The 20,179-nt window shown below is 57.1% G+C and overlaps 3 protein-coding genes across 3 annotated transcripts in view; all 3 read right to left on the bottom strand.

The window, feature by feature from the left end:
- The window catches only part of TSPEAR (thrombospondin type laminin G domain and EAR repeats), a 157,233-nt gene that overhangs the window by 36,371 nt on the left and 100,683 nt on the right, over nucleotides 1-20,179 (bottom strand). The window contains exon 2 of the mRNA XM_053903016.1: nucleotides 16,691-16,911. Within this exon, the coding sequence (XP_053758991.1) occupies nucleotides 16,691-16,911 (221 nt within the window). The remainder of the gene's footprint in view (nucleotides 1-16,690; nucleotides 16,912-20,179) is intronic.
- On the bottom strand, nucleotides 2,046-3,549 carry LOC128777213 (keratin-associated protein 10-7-like). The gene has a single exon (XM_053903001.1). It carries the CDS (start codon nucleotides 3,439-3,441, stop codon nucleotides 2,311-2,313), a length of 1,131 nt encoding a protein of 376 aa, XP_053758976.1. The 5' UTR covers nucleotides 3,442-3,549; the 3' UTR covers nucleotides 2,046-2,310.
- LOC109256900 (keratin-associated protein 10-8-like) lies at nucleotides 9,441-11,314 on the bottom strand. Its single transcript, XM_053902993.1, has one exon. The coding sequence runs from the start codon at nucleotides 10,941-10,943 to the stop codon at nucleotides 9,714-9,716; it is 1,230 nt and encodes a 409-aa protein (XP_053758968.1). The 5' UTR covers nucleotides 10,944-11,314; the 3' UTR covers nucleotides 9,441-9,713.

Here is a 20,179-nt window from a genome sequence, read left to right as displayed (position 1 = left end):
CAATAAATTATGTGAAAAAAAAAAAACCACTACAAAGCTACAATAATGAACACAGGTGATACTGGCATAAAAACAGACATACAGACCAATGGAATAGAGTCCAGAAATAAACATATTAGGTGAAATCATTTTTGAAAGAGCTCCGAGTCCATTCAATGGAAAAATGACAGTCTCTTCAGCAAGCGGTGCAGGCAAAACTGACTATCCCCAGGCAAAAGAAGGTAAGTGGACTCTTACCTCACACCATACACAAAAATGAACTCAAAATAGACCCATGACCTAAAAGGAAGACCTGAAACTATAAAACTCTTAGAAGAAAACACAGGACAAAAGCTTTGCAACATTGGATTTCGCGGTGATTTCCTGGATGTGATACCAGAGGCACAGGCAACATACGAAAAATACAAAAAGTGGCCTTCACAAAAATTGTAAATATTTTGCATCAGAAGGCAATACCAATGGAGAAGAAAAGGTAACCTAAATAAAATGAGAGAAAATATTTGAAAATCATGTGATAAGAAATTATACATAACACGTGTGGAGAATTCCCAAAACTCAACAACAAGAAGCAAAACAACCCAATTCCAAAATGAGCAAAGGACTTGAATGGACATTTTTCCAAAGAAGAAGTACAAATTGCGTGACCTATAAGCATGTGAAAGAGGCTCCACGTTACTAATCACTAGAGAAACACAAATCAAAACTACCATGAGAAGCCACCTTACGTCCATAGAATAATATAGAATAATATAGAATAATATAGAATATATATTATATTATATAGAATATTCACGCAAATAGAAACACAACGAGGAGATAACACGTAATCTACATATGTAACAAGGAGAAAATAAGTGTTGATGAGGACGTGGACAAACCGAAGTCCTCGCGTGTCATTAGTAGGAGTGAGAAAAGGCCCAGCTACTGTGGAAGCTTGTGTGGTGGTTCTTGAAGGAGTAGCAACGGACTTACTCTATGGTCTGGGGATTATACTGGGAATATGCTCAGAAGAACTGCAAGTAGGGATTCGAAGAGATGCTTGGACACACATGTTCACAGTGACCCCGGTGCCCTCAGCAGATAGATGGATGAGCAGATGTGGCCCATCCATACCGTGGAACGTTATTCAGCCGTAAAGGGAAGCAAGTCTGACTAGAACACGGATGAGGCATGAGGACACTGGGCCGAGTGAAATGTGATTCCACTTATGTGAGGAGCTTCAGAGACAGAAAGCAGAAGCGTGGGCTCCAGGGCCGGGGAGGGGACACGGCAGAGCACAGAGGGTCTCAGGTGGGGAGACCGCTGGGACGGGGCCTCTTCTCCAGCACTCTGACCCCAACACTGTCTGCCCGGGCTTTCCCCAAGGCCATCTATGGAACTCGGGGTCCTTGGAGTTCCGTGGGGTTCGCCCTCCTGCACGGGGGCTGGAGATCCTGTCCAGGTGGTGAGGGTACCAACAGTGACAGGAACCTTGCTTATCTCCCTCACAAGTGCACTGGTTCCACGCGTCTTGGGCCCGGGATCTGACACCCTTGCTTCATGATCTTGTCAACTTTCAGAGTTGGCCCAGGTGGGAAGGAATCCCGTCCCCGTTACCCCATCTTGGCTGGAGCACTGCCTCCCCCGCTCCATCACCTTTCTGCTAAATGGGTAGAGCCCGTGGGAGGAACACAGGACGACCCCAGGCCCATAGAGGATGTCCTCCCTATGGGAGAACTCCGTGGAGCACCCAGACCCACTTGTCTGGGGCCTGTTTGCCCAGATGGGGCTGTGGGTGGAAACGGGCCAGGGGCTGAGAACCCCCAGACCATGACCCGTGTGCAGGTGACCAGCCTGGGAAGCCCTGAGCACTGGGCCCACCGGCAGAGCTTCCTGGGCCAGGGCGTGAGCCCCACCCGTGGCCCTGCCCACACGAGGTAGGCCCCGCCTCTGGGACTGCTCAGTCCCTCCTTCCTAGAAATGTTCGTGGCTGGAGGAGACCCTGTCTGGGCAAAACCCTGGGGTCTCCGCACCCCCATGAGGGTCAGATGAAAGGAAACAAATCGGCCGGTGAAGTGAGTTTATTGGGCTTCCTGAAGAGGTGCTGACAGGTTAGGAGTCAAAGCCAAGTGACCCAAGCAGAGAAAGGAGGCAAGAAGGACAGGTGACCCAGAACAGGTGCAGGTGCCTCCTGGGAGCAGAAGCCCCAGGAAGCTGCGGGGTCAGCGTTCCTGGGAGGCAGGAGGTCAAGGTCAGGCCTGATGGGTGGCCAGGAGGACCAGAGTCACCAGGTGGGACCTGAGCCCGGCTGGCCCTGGGGGCACGTGCCCATCAGCAGCAGGACTGGCCTGAGGCGGGGCCGCAGCAGGCAGGGCGGGGGCACGCGGGGCGGCAGAGCAGGGATACACTGGAGGAGGGTCTGCAGCAGGGGCTGGGCTGGCAGCAGGAGGGGGCTGAGCAGGGGGAGTCCTCACAGCACACAGGGGTGCAGCAGACAGGGGTGCAGCAGGTGGGCCTGCACACGGGGCGGCAGAGCAGGGACACGCAGGAGGCCGGGCGGCAGCAGGAGGAGGCAAGGGCGCAGCAGGCGGGGCGGGGGCACACGGGGCGGCAGAGCAGGGACACGCAGGAGGAGGGTCTGCAGCAGGGGCTGGGCTGGCAGCAGGAGGGGGCTGAGCAGGGGGAGTCCTCGCAGCAGACAGGAGTGCAGCAGACAGGGGTGCAGCAGATGGGCTTGCAGCACACAGGGGTGCAGCAGTTTTCCTGGCAGGGGGAGGAGGTGCAGCAGGACGGCTGGCAGCATGAAGAGGTTGTGCAGGGGGAGTCCTCACAGCAGACAGGGGTGCAGCAGACGGGCTTGCAGCACACAGGGGTGCAGCACACGGGCTTGCAGCACACAGGGGTGCAGCAGACGGGCTTGCAGCACACAGGGGTGCAGCAGACAGACTTGCAGCACGCAGGGGTGCAGCAGTCTCCCTGGCAGGGGGAGGAGGTGCAGCAGGACGGCTGGCAGCATGAAGAGGTTGTGCAGGGGGAGTCCTCACAGCAGACAGGGGTGCAGCAGACGGGCTTGCAGCACACAGGGGTGCAGCACACAGGGGTGCAGCAGACAGGCTTACAGCACACAGGGGTGCAGCAGACAGGCTTGCAGCACGCAGGGGTGCAGCAGTCTCCCCGGCAGGGGGAGGAGGGGCCGCACAGGAGGGTCAGGCAGGGGGCCGGGGCGCGGCACGGGGGCTCGCAGCAGCTCTCTGGGCAGTCGTCCACCTGCCAGGGGGAGTCGGGGCAGGAGTCCGAGGCCCCGGGCAGGCAGACGCGGCTGCCATAGCTCAGGTCGCTGGAGCAGACGGACAGGGTGGACGCGGCCATGGCGGGGGCGGTGGGGCTGCAGGAGGGAGTGGGTGTGGGTGTGGGTGTGTGCATGAGGAGTGCGTATGTGTGCCGGGTACCCTGGGACGCCATGGCTTTTATATCTGCCCCGGGCTTGTGTTGTCCCCACAGGAGCCTCACCCCCTTCCTTGTTGGTGTGGTGCCAGGTCAGGGAAGCCACATTAGATGAGTCAGTTGCCCAGGAGGTTCTGATGACCGCCTGACTGGGGTCTGGCCCTCGGGGAAGCCGGGGTCCCTGTGGGGAGTCAGGGAAGTGGGTGTCCGTGCCTCCCTGTGGCAGACGGCCGTGACGGCCCCCCATGGGGCAGCTTGTGGCTGCACCGGGTTCCACGGGTTACGTGGGAGAAAGGTGCAGACCTGCTCCCACTGCCCCAGGGGGCCCAGGAGGACATCAGGTCCCGTGGGGGGGGCCACGTGCTGGGCGGGAGCAGAGGGCAGCGTCGCAGGCACCTGGTGCCACTGGGAGCCTGGGGTCGTTGGTCTGTCATATGCACACCCGCGGCAGAGATGCGGGGGTGTGGCCGCGGGGCGTGAGGGTCCCAGCACACAGACGGCAGCCCCAGGAGGGAGGCAGGCAGCCGGGGCGGGTCTGTCTCTTACGCCCATGGGTGCATGGTGCTCCCATGGGGGAGGCGGTGTGGGTGTCACAGAAGCAGTGATGACAGCACAGGACAACTCTCAGAGATTTTGGCGATTCCGTGGCATTGACGGGGATCTGGGCGGTGCCCTGGTGTAAGCTCGAGGGGTGACGGGGCAACAGCAGGGGACAGCGTCTTGTGCCAGCCAGGAGGCGGACGGCGGGTCTGCAGGATCCTGCCCTGGCAACGGTGTCCCCCTGATAGAACCCAGCAGTGAAGCCACGTGGGCCTGGGGGTTTCTACGTGGATTTGTTTGAAATTATAGATTCACCAGAAGTTATAAAAAATTATACCGGGAGCTCCTGTCGCCCTTTACGCATTTCCCTCAGTGATGGCCACTTGTGTAACGTTAGCACAAGTCACAACCAGGAGATCGGCCACCCAAGATCCCACCACATTTACCCACATCGGTCTGTGTGTGTGTGTGTGTGTGTGTGTGTGTGTGTGCATCTCAGTGTGCGTGTGTCTCTGTGTGGGCACGCATGTGCCTCTCTGCAGTGTTCGTATTTGTGGATCATACGGCCACCGCGGTCAGTGTGGGCGCGACCGGAGGCCCCCTCCAGTGCCCCTGACGGCCACACCCCACACCCAGCACATGCATCCCTGGCCTCGCACACCCACCTCTCCACCTCTACTCCTTGGCTGTACCGAGGCCGTTGCCGAAGTGGAATCACGCAGCAGGCCACTGTCGGAGGTTTTCTCGTACTTGGCTCCCTTGAGACGCAGGCACGGTTCTGTGGTCCGATGCCCTGTCCCGCTTTACGGTTCGCCTGCTGAAGGACGGGCGGGCTGCGGGAAGGTTCTTACGGACACATCCAATGTCTTTAATAGAACGGGGCTGTTCGGCTTATGTATTTCCTCTTGAGTGGAGAAATACATTCTTGTCCATTTCACTGGGGTTGTCGAATCCACGCACGTCACGTGGCTCATGATGTCCCCTTATCACACTTCCTGGGGGGTCCGGGGGGCCTCCAGTGAGGCTGCTCCCCTCATTGTCCGTGTCAGCGATCGGCAGCTTCTCTACCAGTACCTTCTTTGCCTCTCCCTTCCTTCTCTCTCTGCAAGGAGCATTAAGGGACTAGAGGGGGACGCTGTGAAACTCCACGACGGGTCTGGGCTCGTGGAGGGGCTGAGATGCAACCGTGGGGGTCCCAGGGCGCAGGACCAGTACGCTGCTTGGCCATTCAGTTTCCATCGATATTGCACTCATGCACAGGTGGTCTTCAGCGGGTGCCTGTGCCCTCCACGCCCCATGGCTGAACACAGCACCCCCTCACCCCAGGACAATGCCCCAGAGCACACAGTGTGGACAGAGAGAGCACATCTCCTGAAGACTGCGTGAGAGTGATGGACACTCGTGGATCCACAGCAACGCTCAAAAGAAGACGTCAGGCGACGTGGGATGCAAGAAGATATGGTCCCAGTGAACCCAGAACAGAAAGCCATCGTGTGCAGGTGATGGGGGGGGGGGGGGGCGGGAATTCAACGTCTTAGGAGAAGACCCTCAAAATAGCACTAATGACGATGTTGGTGACATTAGCTACCATTTTCTGAGTCAGTGGGGGCTCTGAGCATTTCACATCTGGTAACCCACTTAATTTTCACATCAACTAAGTGACACGTCATTCCATACTGCGAATGAACAGAGGAGGGAGCCTGGGCACAGAGAGGTTAAGCAACCTACTCAAGGTCATGCAGCCCAACGTGGCTGACGCGGGACTGAAGCCAGCGCATACGGGATCTACGCTCTAACCAGGACTTCCTCATTCCTAAGAAAATGGTGGAAGACAGCAAGTGTTCAAGGAAATTGAACACCAAGCAGCTGGATTAAAGACTCACAACAGAGGCAGGAAAGAGCAATCATGTCAGCAGTCGGAAGGACAAACGCTGGTGGTACCCCCAAAACACAAGAAAACAGCCACAGATGTGGTCAGACAGCATGTAACGCACGGACGGGGTGTTCAGCTGAGACCAAACGCGATAACCCAGTGGCCAGAGAGGGAGAGGAGCAGCTAAGATCAAAACAACAGTCAAAGAAATTAAAAAAGGGTTGGGGGGGCGCCTGGGTGGCTCAGTCTGTTAAGCGTCCAAGCGTTTTTACAAGTTTATTTTTTTTAATGTTTATTTTGAGACACAGAGAGACAGAGCATGAACAGGGGAGGGGCAGAGAGAGAGAGGGAGACACAGAATCGGAAGCAGGCTCCAGGCTCCGAGCTGTCAGCACACAGCCCGACATGGGGCTCAAACTCACGGACCGTGAGATCGTGACCTGAGCCGAAGTCGGACGCTTAACCCCCCGGGCCCCCCAGGCGTCCCCTCTTTTTCACTTTTAAATGCGGCTGCTGGGATGGCTGTAAAACATATGTGGCTCGTACCATGTTTCTGTCAGACGGTGGCCCTTCAGATGATCCCAGAAAGCTGAAAGGCGTGGGGCGCGGCCAGATGGTGGGAGAAACACCCAATTCCGTCTCAAGGAGGAATTTCTCACGCCGTATCATTGATTCGTGACTCGACCAGTTGAAACACAAATATGAAGGGAGACTTAGACATTCACTAGTGTGACTGAAAACAGGATGTATGTCTTTCAAAACAGCAGGGAAAATAGAAGAAAAACATCCATGGTGGGTATTTTAAAGACAAGAAGCAGCAGAAACAAAAAGAAAATGACAGCAGGCAGGGCTCAGCCGTCGGTTTCGAAGGACATTTCATCTATCAGGGCAGGGCGCCTGGGGGGCTCAGTCAGTTAAGCGCCCAACTCTCGACTTTGGTTCAGGTCACGAGCTCACGGGTTGTGGGTCTGAGCCCCGAGTCGGGCTCTGCGCTGACAGCTCAGAGTCTGCTTGGGATTCTCTCTCTCTCTGCCTTTCTCTGCCCTTCCTCCACTCATGTTCTCTCTCTCTCTAAGATAAATAAACTAAAAAAAAAAAACACCCAAAGTACATTTCATCTACTATTTTTTATTAGACAACAAAACTCTCGAAACGGTTCGTCATATCGAAACCCAGAAAGATGGTGGTACCATCACGACCCCAGGAGCCAACAGGGCCTTGAGGAGTGCTTGGCCGTGTGCCGCACTCAGCTGCCTCCCGCCTCCCGCTGAGGTGCCGCTGACCCGGAGTGGGGACCGCCCGCCTCCTGCACGTCGGGGGCTCACTGGGCAGCTCTCCCTGCCGCCCGCCCTCCCTCGGGGGCCCTCCGACTCTCCGGTCAGGTCGTACACACCTGCCGTGAAAACCACGAGGGACAAATGAAAAGACACCGTGGCTGACAGGGAAGGGCCCCTCGAGAATTAAGGGTCCACAAACGACAGGGACACACACACGGTCCTTCCTGAGAGTCGGGGCGTCACGGGGCTGCGCCTCACCTCCGGGAACCCGTGGGCGAGCGGGGCTGACCACCGTCCTGCTGGTGGTCAGAGCCACAGACAGAGAGCTGCTCACGGCCAGAGGGTGCTGGGCGCCCCGACCCTTTCTGTGCCTGCCCCCCCTCCCCGCCAGCTTGAGAAGCCTTCAGCTGGTTCTAAATGAAGACAGAAAAAACCTGATGGAAATCAAAGGGCACCGATTACAGGAAGGCACGTTGAAACTTGAAAACAAGCGAGTGATTTAGCACACTCCTCCAGTGAGCCCCAGGTGATGTCCTGCGGGGTGGGTGCCGGCCGCCCGGCCATCGGTAAGTGTGGGGCCAGCTGTCCCCGTGAGGCCCGCACACCTGACGTCCGCGGCCGCGAAGTCTCGGGCCCTGCTGATCCACTCGGGGCTGCTGGCTGTTCACAACCGCTTGAAACGCTGGATTTCGGGTGCAGGTCGGTGAGACTAAAGGTGCCCTTCCTCTCTTCTCATCCCGGGTCAGAGCCCAGGGAAGCGCCCCTGCTCTGATCCGCAGCACTTTGCAGAACCCAGAGTCGCTTCGGGCCCCAGGGCACGTGCCAGTCTGGCCGACTGGGACTCGGGAGCAAGCGGTTCTGGGGGTCGAAGGGACCACAAGTCAACGGCAGGCGCCCGCCAGGGAGGGCAGAGGAAGAAGGGGAGGAGGGGTCTTCAGGGAGAAGCAGGACGGGGCTGGGCGCCTGGGCCGTCCTGGCAGGGAGGGTGGGGTGGGGGCCAGAAGCTGAAGCTCAGTGAGATGGGGCAGAGGAGGGGAGGGGCGGCGCCCAGGGAGAGGCCAGGCTGCTGGGTGGGTGGGTGTGGCTGTTCACCGAGCGACTTGGGGACCGGGGACGAGGGACAGGACACGCCCTGCACCACAGTGGGGGGGCATGTTGGCATCCACAGGGATCCCGGGTGACTGGCCGGCCAGCCATCCAGGAGTCACAATGTTTTGTGCCAGGAAACGCTCCCCAAGGGACACCTGCTTCCTTCTGACCGCAGGTTGGTGCATCACAATGTTGCCAGGCATGGTTTCCCTCGAATGTGGCCAGAGGGCTTGTGAGGCCTCCCAGACGTGGCCCCTCCTCACTGGGGATCATCGTGGCCCAGGGCACGTGCCTGCTGGGCACCGTGCCTGTAGGGCCGGTGGGAATCCCTCCTCCCCGTTTCTTCCAACAAGGCGACCTGCCTGAACACTTGAAATCCTGAGGGGACAGCCCAATGAGACCCACCATTTTCAGTACCCCAGACCCTGGGCTGTTGGTCCGGGGAGATGGTTAATTTTATGCATCATCTTGGCCAGGCCATCATGCTCAGTTGTTTGGTCAAACACATACAAACATTGCTGTGAAGGCCCAGACTGGTATTTACATCGGTCGGCTCTGAGTGAAGCAGATTATCTGCCATATGGTGGGTGGGCCTCACCCAATCAGTTGAAGGACTCGGCGCACAGACAGAGGTCCCCCAAGAGGTAGCCGGGGTCTACCAGCAGACCATCTCTGGGCTCAAGCTCCAACATCAGCTCATCCCTGGGGAGCCTGCCCTGCAGATTTTGGACTTGCCGGCCCCCGCACTCACGTGAACCTATGCCTCAAAACCGCCGCATGTTTACGCACACATCCTATTGGCTGTGTCTCTGGAGCATCCTGACCGACACGGGCTCCCGTCATCACCGCGCACAGCACTCATGCTCCCGGCGTCTTCACACAGAGGTAAGCGCTCGCCCCTGTGCCGAGGGCCACCGGAGAGTGGCTGGCACCATGCATGCCCCCAAGGCGGAAGCTCTATTAACCGGGCCTCCTTTGTCCCTGGCAAAGGCTCAGGGCCCGACAGATGGCCCTCCGTCCCTCACTGGTGAAGGGCTCTAGGGGCCTCCCAGGTGGGCAGGCTTGTGGGGCTGCCGGGGGGACAGCCAGCGCAGGAGGCCCAGCAGGGGGTGCGGGTGGCCGCCCTGCCCGACGGTGCTATTGTGATGGACGCGACTCCAGGCCTCTCAGAGCAGCCCCACCCGCGTGCAACATCGCAGCCCTTCCCTGCTGGCCGAGACGCGCATTCGAGGCCTTCGGAGGGGCTGACGGTGACTTTATTGGTTAACAGATAGGTCGTTCACGTAGGACAGGACAAAGTGACCTCAATCCAGCTATGATAGAGAGGAAGACACCGGGTGACACACAGGGCCCTCGGGAAGCTGGAGCTGCCCCAGGGAACCAGCCCAACAGTGAGGGCTCAGCCTTGTCTGCTGCGGTGGGCACCTGGGGGCAGAAGGAGACCCCAGACTGGGCTCGAGGCTCCGAATACTTTGGGTGGGAGTCCCAGTAGCAGTGGGGGGACGTGCCCATCAGCAGCAGGACTGGCCCGAGGCGAGCACACAGCAGGCAGGGCGGGGGCACACGGGGTGGCAGAGCAGGGACACGCAGGAGGAGGGTCTGCAGCAGGGGCTGGGCTGGCAGCAGGAGGGGGCTGAGCAAGGGGAGTCCTCACAGCACACAGGGGTGCAGCAGACAGGCTTGCAGCAGACAGGGGTGCAGCAGGTGGGCCTGCACACGGGGCGGCAGAGCAGGGACACGCAGGAGGAGGGCCTGCAGCAGGGGCTGGGCTGGCAGCAGGAGGGGGCTGAGCAGGGGGAGTCCTCGCAGCAGACAGGGGTGCAGCAGACGGGCTTGCAGCACACAGGGGTGCAGCAGACGGGCTTGCAGCACACAGGGGTGCAGCAGACAGGCTTGCAGCATGCAGGGGTGCAGCAGTCTCCCTGGCAGGGGGAGGAGGGGCCGCAGGACAGCTGGCAGCATGAAGAGGTTGTGCAAGGGGAGTCCTCGCAGCAGACAGGGGTACAGCACACAGGCTTGCAGCACACAGGGGTGCAGCACACGGGCTTGCAGCAGTCTTCCTGGCAGGGGGAGGAGGTGCAGCAGGATGGCTGGCAGCATGAAGAGGTTGTGCAGGGGGAGTCCTCACAGCAGACAGGGGTGCAGCAGACGGGCTTGCAGCACACAGGGGTGCAGCAGATGGGCTTGCAGCACACAGGGGTGCAGCAGACGGGCTTGCAGCACACAGGGGTGCAGCAGACGGGCTTGCAGCACGCAGGGGTGCAGCAGACGGGCTTGCAGCACGCAGGGGTGCAGCAGTCTTCCTGGCAGGAGGAGGAGGTGCAGCAGGATGGCTGGCAGCATGAAGAGGTTGTGCAGGGGGAGTCCTCACAGCAGACAGGGGTGCAGCAGACGGGCTTGCAGCACGCAGGGGTGCAGCAGACGGGCTCGCAGCAGACAGGGGTGCAGCACACGGGCTTGCAGCAGACAGGGGTGCAGCACACGGGCTTGCAGCACACAGGGATGCAGCAGACGGGCTTGCAGCACGCAGGGGTGCAGCAGTCTCCCCGGCAGGGGGAGGAGGGGCCGCACAGGAGGGTCAGGCAGGGGGCCGGGGCGCGGCACGGGGGCTCGCAGCAGCTCTCTGGGCAGTCGTCCACCTGCCAGGGGGAGTCGGGGCGGGAGTCCGAGGCCCCGGGCAGGCAGACGCGGCTGCCATAGCTCAGGTCGCTGGAGCAGGCGGACAGGGTGGACGCGGCCATGGCGGGGGCGGTGGGGCTGCAGGAGGGTGTGTGGGTGTGTGAGTGTGTGTGTGTGTGAGTGTGTGCGGAGCTCCGGCTGTCTGTCGGCTTTTATACCTCCCGGCTGTGTGTTGTCCCAGCAGCAGGCTGAGTGAAGCTCCCCTTCCTTGTTGGTGTTTGGTGCTCTGCTGAGTGCTCACTATGCTGCTTCCCAGTCCGAGAGCCGCTGGCTTGTGAGGCTCTTGAGTGGACCTCAGGCCATCCTGACCTGCGTTCGTCCCGGAGGAGAGACAGTAGAGATGCTTTGATGCTTTTGCGGAGACCGTAGCAATCAGGAGATTTTCTGGAAGCGACAGCCCGGGCTCCATCTCGTGGGGGACTGCCCGTGTAAACAGACCTTGTCTCCAAGGGCAGGGACGAGGAGGGGGGCAGTCCTGGAATCTGGGCTCTGAGCCAAGGGAGGGAGGCCCAGCTGAGGACAGGTCTGGCGATGCTCGGCCGGCCTGGCCACAGGGCAGGATGCACCGTGTGGGGTGATGCCGCTGTTTGCAGTGGGCGTAGATTGGACTCGCTCTCCCGGGAGGGAGTCCTGGGGCAGGTGTGAGGGCAAAGAGTCCTGGGGGCAGAGACTGGCTCACAGAAGGGGCCAGGGTCACAGGCGTGGGCTAGCACCGTACGAATGACCGTGAGGGGCGATGTGTCTGCTTCACCGCCTCATGCCCCATGCTTGCTTCCACACCTGAGACCTGGTGAGCACATAACACCCCACGTGGCCCCTCACGTCCTCGCGGACACTCGGCCATGGTACTCTAAGCTGCAGGCCTCCGGCGGGGGCTTGTGGGGGCCCAGGGGGCTTCAGGGTTTAAAGCCTCACTGACCCCTGATGGATGGGACTGGGGGCTCTGCCAGTCAGCCCTCAGTGGACAAATGTTATTATCTCAAAGAAATAGTGGCTTAAAACTTACCGAATCTATTGAAAAACTTTAATCTACACATCCAGGAGGCTCGACGCACTCAAATAAGTTACCCACAAAAGACCCGCAGACACACACGTCGCGGCGAGGGTGCCGATGGCAACGTGGATCCACGGGAAAATGGGAAGAGAACCAGAAATGATGAAAAGGCCAGGAGAGCAAAAGCCTTACATCTCACCCTTGTTTTCCTTTCTTCTCGCAGCTTCTTCAAAGTCATAAAAAGCATTAGGCAATAATTACAACAATACATTATTGGGTTTTTTTACATGGACCGATGGAGTGTGTGTTAACAGCAAGACCACGAAAGGGGACAAGAAGGGACAGCATCCCATACGAAAGGGACAAGAAGGGACAGCGTCCTGTATGAAAAGGAGAATGTTTTTATGTCACGGGAGTGGAGCTGGTATAAATCAGAAGCTAATTCGGCTAAGGTAAAATAAACACGCGTAAGCCCTAGAGAGCAAACACTAGGAGAAACTTTTTTTTTAAGTGAAAAATCATTAAATAAAAAAGCCGCCTGAGAAAACATTCACTAAGTGCACAGGAACGTGCCAACGGAGGACGAGAGGAACGCGGGCGGGCGACGCGAGACGCAGAGGGAGTGGAACGGGGTGGTAGCAGGTGCTCCCTCCAGCTGCGGCTGGTTCTCCCCGCGGGCGGCGGTCACGTGATGGAAAATCGCCGCTCACGCTGGATTAGCAAATGTTGACGCTTGGCTCCTGGGGGACTAGAGTCAGGTTCCTGTGAGCCCCTGGTCTCATTTTCATCAACCGATCAATACAGAACGCCGTTTCATGTGTGTCCAGGAAAAAACACAGCGTCTCCCTTCACCCGCACATAACGCTCCTGACGCCAGCTGCGTGGGTGCCCCATGATTAAGTTCCATTCCGACACTCCCCAGTGCTAGCGCAGGCCCCAGGTTAAGGGTGCGGGCCACGAGACTGCCCCCACTTCAGAGGCCAGCCACCGGTAGTAGGTGCCCAGCTACCCACAACGTCTGCCTGACTTGGCTACAGAACGGAGGTTCCTGTGACCTCCCCCTCGGGTCTATTACTTTGCTAGGGAAATAGATGAGCTCTATTGCTGATTTGTTACAAAGGTTATTTTAAAGGATACAGATAAACAGCCGCATGGAGGGATGCGCAAGGCGAGGCCTGTGGCGGGGGCGGGGGGGCGGCGAGTACAGGAGCTTCTCTCCCTGTGGAGTTGGGGTGCGCCACCCTCCTCGGCACATGGACACATTCACCAGACTGGAAGTTCTCAGAATTCTGCACGTTGGGGTTTCTACGGAGGCTTCCTCATGCAGGCACGATCTGTCATTAACTAAGTTTCTAGCCACTCTCCCCTTTCCTGAGGATGGGAATGGAGCCTACAGCATGAAGCTTCTAACCAAAGCTTGGTCGTTCTGGTGAGTAGCCCCCATCCTGAAACTAACCCAGAGTCAGTCACCTCATTAGAACAGAAATCATTCCTACCACCCAGGAAGTCCCAAGGCATTTAGGAGCTCTGTGTCAGGAACTGGGGTCAAAGACCAAATATTAGCAAGAACCAGGGACAGAGACACATATATTTTATTATACACATATTCTATATATATATCATATTATATATCTCAACATACATTATTATTTCACAGTGAATATCTAGCATTCATTGCTGATTCTCTGAACTCACCTCCAATTGCAACATAACTCACACCCGAAGGAAGCTTATTTAACACATGTATTTTCTCCAAGAGGCACACCGCAGCCTTCTTGCACAATGAGGCCATGTCAAGCAGTGACATCACCAAAAGAAGCACAGGATCATGGAAAATGTGGCACTAAATAGACAGCACAAGACACCTGTTTGACCTCCACTGGGAACCTGTGTGTGGGGACACCCAATGTTTTGCTGCTCAATGCACGTCCATGAAACACTGTGAAAGCACTGTGAGTATTGACTTTGAGATTACAGATCAATTTTAGTGAGTAGCTGAAGTTGCAAATGCCAAATCCATGAAAAACGAGGATCAATAATAACATCAATTGTGAATGAATTAAATAATACAATCAAGGGGAAGATTGTTAGACTGGATAAAATTGAGATTCAACTATATACTCATTATAGGAGACACCCTTTAGAGTCAAAGATACAGCTAGACTGGAAGTAAAAGGATAGGAAAAACATATGCGAACACCAGCCACAAGAAAATATTAATATTTACCAACATCAGATAAAGTAGACTTTAAAACAAAAATTGTTACTAGAGACAAAGAGGGATATTTTATAATGATAAAAAGTCAATCCATGAGGAACATGTAACAATTATAAACACATATGCAAATAATAACTGAGTACCAAAATAGACAAAGCAAAAGCTGACACACATAAAGGAAAAAAATAGACCATTCAATAACATTAGTTGAAGACCTCAATATCCCAATTTCAACAATGGAAAGAACAACTGGAGAGAAGATCACCAAGGACATGAAGAGTACTATAAACTAGCAAGACCTAATGGACATCTGTAGGACACCCCAACCAACAACAGCAGATGTACGTCCTTCAGTAATCCACATGGCACATCCAATAGGACAGAGCATAGGCTAGGCCATAAACAAACGCCAGTATGTTAAAATGGATACAAAAATGCAAAGTATGTTCTCTGACCACAGGGGAATGAAATTAGAAATTAGTAACAGAAAAGAAATTGGGGGAATTCATAAATATGTGGACACTAAACAACACACTCCTAAATAACCAAAAGGTCAAAGACGAATTCAAAAGGGAAATCATAAAATACTTCTAGGGGCACCTGGGTGGCTCAGAAGGTTGAGCATCCGACTTCAGTTCAGGTCATGATCTCGTGGTTTGTGGGTTCGAGCCCTGCATCGGGCTCTGTGCTAATAGCTCAGAGCCTGGAGCCTGCTTCGGATTCCGTGTCTCCCTCTTTCTCTCCCCCTCCCTGCTTGTGATCTCTCACTCTCTTTTTCAAAAATAAATTTTTAAATTTTTAAAAATTAAAAAAATACTTTTAAATGAATGAAAGTGAAGATCGAAATACTAGAACTTACAGGATGCAGCTTCTTAGAGATTTACAGCTGTAAGTTGCTATATTCCACTTTCAGACATGGCAGACAAGCAGAAGGAAGGAAATGATAAAGATCAGACGATAAATAAGTTAAACAGAGAATGGAAAAATAATACAGAAACGTCAATAAAGCCAATAAAACTGGTTCTTTGAAAAGATCAAAAAAATTGACAATCCTTCAGCTACATTGATCAAGGAGAGAGAGACAGACGGAGAGACCGAGAGAGAAGACTCAAACGGTGAGAATCAGAAATGAGAGAACAGTGCTGTCAGCCTTTACAGAAACAAAGAGGATTATAAAGAAATGCTATGAACAACTGTGTGCCAAGAAATTATATACGTTAGATGAACAGATCCTTAGGAACAAAATAACTGTCAGACCGGTAGTCTAGAGGCTGTAGAACATCATTTTGTTGCATTAAAGAAAATATGAATCCTTGGGAAAACACCCCCGTTTAAGGATGAGAAGACCTGGGGCGCTGGGTGGCTCAGTCGCTTAAGTGTCCGACTCTTGATTTCGACCCGTGTTCGGGTCACAATCGCATGGGTTTGTGGGTTCTAGCCCTGCTGCGGAGCCTGCTTGGGATTCTCTCTCTCCCTGTCTCTCCCTGCCCCTCCCCTGCTCCCTCCCTCCCTCTCTCAAAATACATAAATAAACTTTAAATACAACATAAAGAAAGCCACTTGTATAAAAGCTGCTTCCCGGAGTGACGTAATTTGAGTCCCCTGGGTAGCGCTATCTCGGTGATAGGACGCGTTCACCACATGCTGTGTTTAATCCCCCACGTAGAAGCACTAGGATAAAAGACATTTCTGCAACACAAGTTTTACCCGAAGAAATAATCACTGAGCACAGCAGAAAGTAAGAGATGAAGCGGACAGCACAGCCAGCCCGTGGGCGGTACACACGTCAGAGTCGTCCAGAGTAGAGTCCTCGCGTCCAACTATTGGAGTCGTGTTCAGGACAGTAGCTGACAAGACAGAGGCTTTACGCCGAGAAGTGGAATTTATGTAAAGCAGAAGAAAACAGAAATTATAGAAAGGGGAAGATGCAGCGAATGGAGTAGAAAACTCGGCAGGCTTGACGGCAGGAAAGAGAGGGGCTTTCGTGAGCAGACGTCACTGACGCATCGGGGAGTGTCGCCTTCCACAGCGCAAGCCAGCAAGGACCGTGACCGGGGGCGGAAGGGCCCTCCTTTCCTAACTGAGGACTCTGACCTGGTCACACACCTATGAAGTGCACTGTCCTGGGCCCCACGGGGAAGCAGCAACGGGCCCCTGGGGGCCTCACCTTGGGGGGCTTCCAGCCTGGTGGGGGGATGGGAATATTAGCTGGATCTGAGGTGGATGAAACCGCAGATCGCAGGTAACCACGTCCAAAAGGGCCTCTTCTTAGCGTTTTATTGTCTACATTTCCCGTGAAGAGACGGCAAAGTAAAAACTCTAAGCATCATCCCTAGCCTTCGACGGTTCAGCCCACCAGAAAAATTACCACTGCAGGAATTACCGGTACGAATTCCCAGCAAACGGTGTCTCAGGATCTGCTTGCACACACACTGTGACGGGGACCTCACTACCTACCGAGTCCGGCCACTCTTGACCCTACAGATACCGTAGGAGCCTCTGGCTGGAGCCTGGCCACAGTCTGGGGCGGCCGTGCCCGCTGTACGCGGGGGCAGTGAGGACATCACAAAGGAACATGAGTAAAAAGCATCACTGACCTTAGGGGGAAGATTGGGAACTTTCAAGGTTATGACGATCGAAAATTCTTCAGGGAAGAGGTCGCATTGGAAGAAAATCCTCGATGCGGGGAAGCTCATGGCGTGGGGGGCGGCGGCCGAGAGCTGGAGTCCTCGCACGCCATTCGCCTGTGTCACCCTGATTCCGCCCGCAGCGCCATTTGGAGGGAGGGCCTCTGCCAGGATGTCCAGGGGGCGCAGGTCTGTGTCAGGGAAACCACACGTGGGTTATGCGGGTGCTTACGGGGTGCCTGGCGCGGCAGGCTCTGAACCCTCATGGGGCCCCTACGAGTTTCCCCTGGAACCAGTGGGGAGACCGAGGCCCCGAGGGTTAAGACGGCAGTTGAGTCTGCGGCGACCCCTCCCCCCTCCGCCAAACCCCGGAGCACATCCCGTGCTGCCACTGTTTCCCAGTTGAGGGCCGAGCCCTGTGCTGGGCGAGCCAGGGGACAGAGGACGGATGAGTCCCCTCGGGGGCTGGGCTCCAGGAGTTCAGGGACCCTGGAACGTGGAGCGTGGCATTTCTTGTGGCCTCAGCGGGGCTCTGTGACTCGTGTCCCCACGTGCTGTGGAAGGTAGGGCCGCCGTGGGACGGGCACTGCTCCTCACACAGCCTGCAGAGGGGCAGACGTGCTCCCGGAGAGCCTCCGTCCTACAGCTCAAGGTCGTCAGAAACACGGCTGAGGGGCTGGCCTGCCTCAGCCGAGGCCAGATGATGGGAAAGGAAAATGGGGAGCCCGGAGGGGGGCACCTGTGCCCAGAGAGACTGTTTCTGGACCAACTCACAGGGCCCGGCCTCCAGAAGGGAGGTGCCGGCTTGGAGTAGAGCCCGTGGCTGCCGCCCGGACCCTTCCCGACCCGGCCACGCGAGGTCAGCGGCAATGACAGTGGAGGCTGACCTGAGGTCCAGTGTGGTCTGTCACAGGTGTCCCTCCCTCCGTCCCTACAGGAGCCATGGTCCCTTGATTCAGTGTCCTTCCAGGAGGGAGAAGCTTCCCTGGGACAGGAGGCCCCATGACCGGGGTCTTGAAGGGCTTTCTGTGCCGTCGCAGCCTGGCGAGGCCCACGGCATACACCCGCCTGCATTGGTCTGGGACATAGTGGCCTGTGTCCTCTCCCAAGTGCAAGGCCTGCCCAGGACGGACACTGTGGTACCTCCATTTCCCCAGAAGTGCGGGGCCGGCCCCTGGCCTATCGTCGTTGCTGGATAAATGTCTGCCACACTGATGTGAACTGGGCAGGGAAAGCGGGGTACCTTGCAGAGGGTCTTGAACATGGGTTGTGCCTGCCGCCACAGGCTGAGAGCCTCGAGGGACACAGGCTGTGTCCGCCGCTCATGGTGAGGGCGTGGGCAGAGAAACAGCGGCAAGAGTAGTTTGTAGCAGGTGCTGGGACCCAGGAACCCGGACCGCCTCCCGTGAGCACACAGCGCCACTTTGGGCTCGTGGCTGGCTCCAAGTAGATGGACATTCGGCCGTCACTGACCGGTCCTCTGGTTTACCAGGGGAACAGCTCTTCAGAGCAGGGTCGCCGTCACCAACAAAACCCAGAAAACTTCAGCGGTGACTGCCGCCCCTCTGGCTGGCTCTGTCTTCACGGGCGCTCGGCACACCTTTCCTGTTATACGGGTTCCGAGCCCAGTCCCCGCTGGCAGGGACAGACGGCTAATATTTGGGGACGGTTGCCAGCTTCCAGGCGCCCCTGTGGGCTACGTCCACCTCATGCACACCTGGCCCAGGCTGGTGTCGCACAGAGGACATGACCGATTCCCTGTGCCTGGAAAAACCTCGAAGGCCTTGATCAGGGTGCAGAGGAAGGGCACCCAGCCCTCTGTCTGCTCTCTGAATGTGGGTGAGGACACCGGGTGACCAGTCAGAGTGGAGAGCTCCTTCCCAGCGAGGCTGGGGAACATCACTCCCTCTCCTGAGTCACATGGCCACCCACCACAGTCACACCGGACCAGACCCCAGCAGCTGGGGCAGATGTACACCTACAGTTCTCAGGCAGCCCACAGAATAATCCAGAAAACCCAGGGACACCCTCCCTTAGGGGTTGAACCAGTGATCCTCCTTGAAGCAAGGGCTGTGGCTCAGGGGGTGTGGGGGTCTGGAGTCACTTCCAGCCTGTTGGGGGACGACATGATCACGACTCCCCATTTCTGTGAGAAGCAGAGTCTGGAGGCAGCACCAGCGAGAACGGTGGGTGGCGACTGATGCATCTGAGAGGGGCTTTGCTGTTCCCTCGTTGGACCCCCTTCTGAGGACAGGGCAGGCTGAGCTCGCAAACCCTGCCCCCGCCCTCGGCCAGCAGCCCCGTCAGAGGCCACCCCCTGCAGGGCTGAGCAGCCAGGTGGCCTGGGACCAGGACCCGTGAGGACAGGGCACATTTCCCCCCCTCGGATCAGAGGGACGTAAGAAGGAAAGTCTGAAACAGGAGTTCAGAGGACAGGCACCGGGTGCAAAGAAGAAATGACAAGACAGCGAGCCGCGGGCCTGTGGTCCGGAGTCGGGGAAGACGGGTCCCAAGTGCTGCTGGGTTGCACCACTGAGTGCCATCAGGACTTGGGGGCCAGGCGGAGGGGGCAGAACGATGGGCACCCAGTATGGATACTCCGGCTCCCTAATGCCCCCAGCAAGACACCGAGCAGGGCTGTGCCCCTGGGGCTCACAGGAGGGGAGCCCGGAGCAGCCATTGCAGTGGGGACCATGGACCTGCCCACGCTGCCCAGGAGCATGGAGCACGGCCCAGATCACACCTGCCCCCTCCACCCCCTCCACGCCCCCCACCCCCCCATGGGTTTCACCGTCAGATCCCTGCCGGTCGCTGGTCAGGAGGAAGCGTGTGCACGGCACGTCGGGGCCAGTGGGGCGCGAGAGGGGCCTGAACTGGGTCAGGAGGACAACCACGGCTGACTCTGGGGGGGCGCTGTGAGGAGGGGCGGGTATATCAGCATTGTCACTATTGTTTCCGTGTTACAAATGGCACGTGGAGAGCCGGGAGACCATGGGCTTCTTGGAAAGAGCGGCGCTAGAACTCCCTCCTGGAGAAGGGTCTGTGTCCCTCAAAGGTCTGCACGCCAAGGGCAGGGGTTATCCCTGAGGTAGCTTTGGCAGGGGGGGGGGGGGGGGGGGAGGGGCAGGGTCCCAGACCGACTGTAGGGAGGAGACTGGCATCTCAGGGGTGGGGGCGAGCCTGGGCTCCGGGACCTAACCCTGACGAGGCCTGGGGCAGGAGGGGCACCAGGGTCGGACTCCAAGTCCTCTGGGGTTGTGTCGGGGTGGGGCCCCTGGGGGGTGTGAGGCTCTAAGGAAACACTGTGCCCCACATTCACCCCCCAAAACGCCGAGAGACGCTGGGCGCACGGCCCGGCCGGACGGTTTAGGCCGAGGCCCCACCAGGCTCTGGCCCCTCGTTCAGGACACGCGCGCCTGCCACCAGGCAGGCCGCCAGCACCCAGGACGGGCCTCGGCC

This window comes from Panthera pardus, unplaced genomic scaffold (genome assembly GCF_024362965.1).
Source record: "Panthera pardus isolate Hobbes unplaced genomic scaffold, ASM2436296v1 HiC_scaffold_16, whole genome shotgun sequence".
NCBI lineage: Eukaryota > Metazoa > Chordata > Mammalia > Carnivora > Felidae > Panthera > Panthera pardus.
Note: the sequence above shows the minus strand (reverse complement) of the source record. Positions and strands in the feature narration are given on the sequence as shown.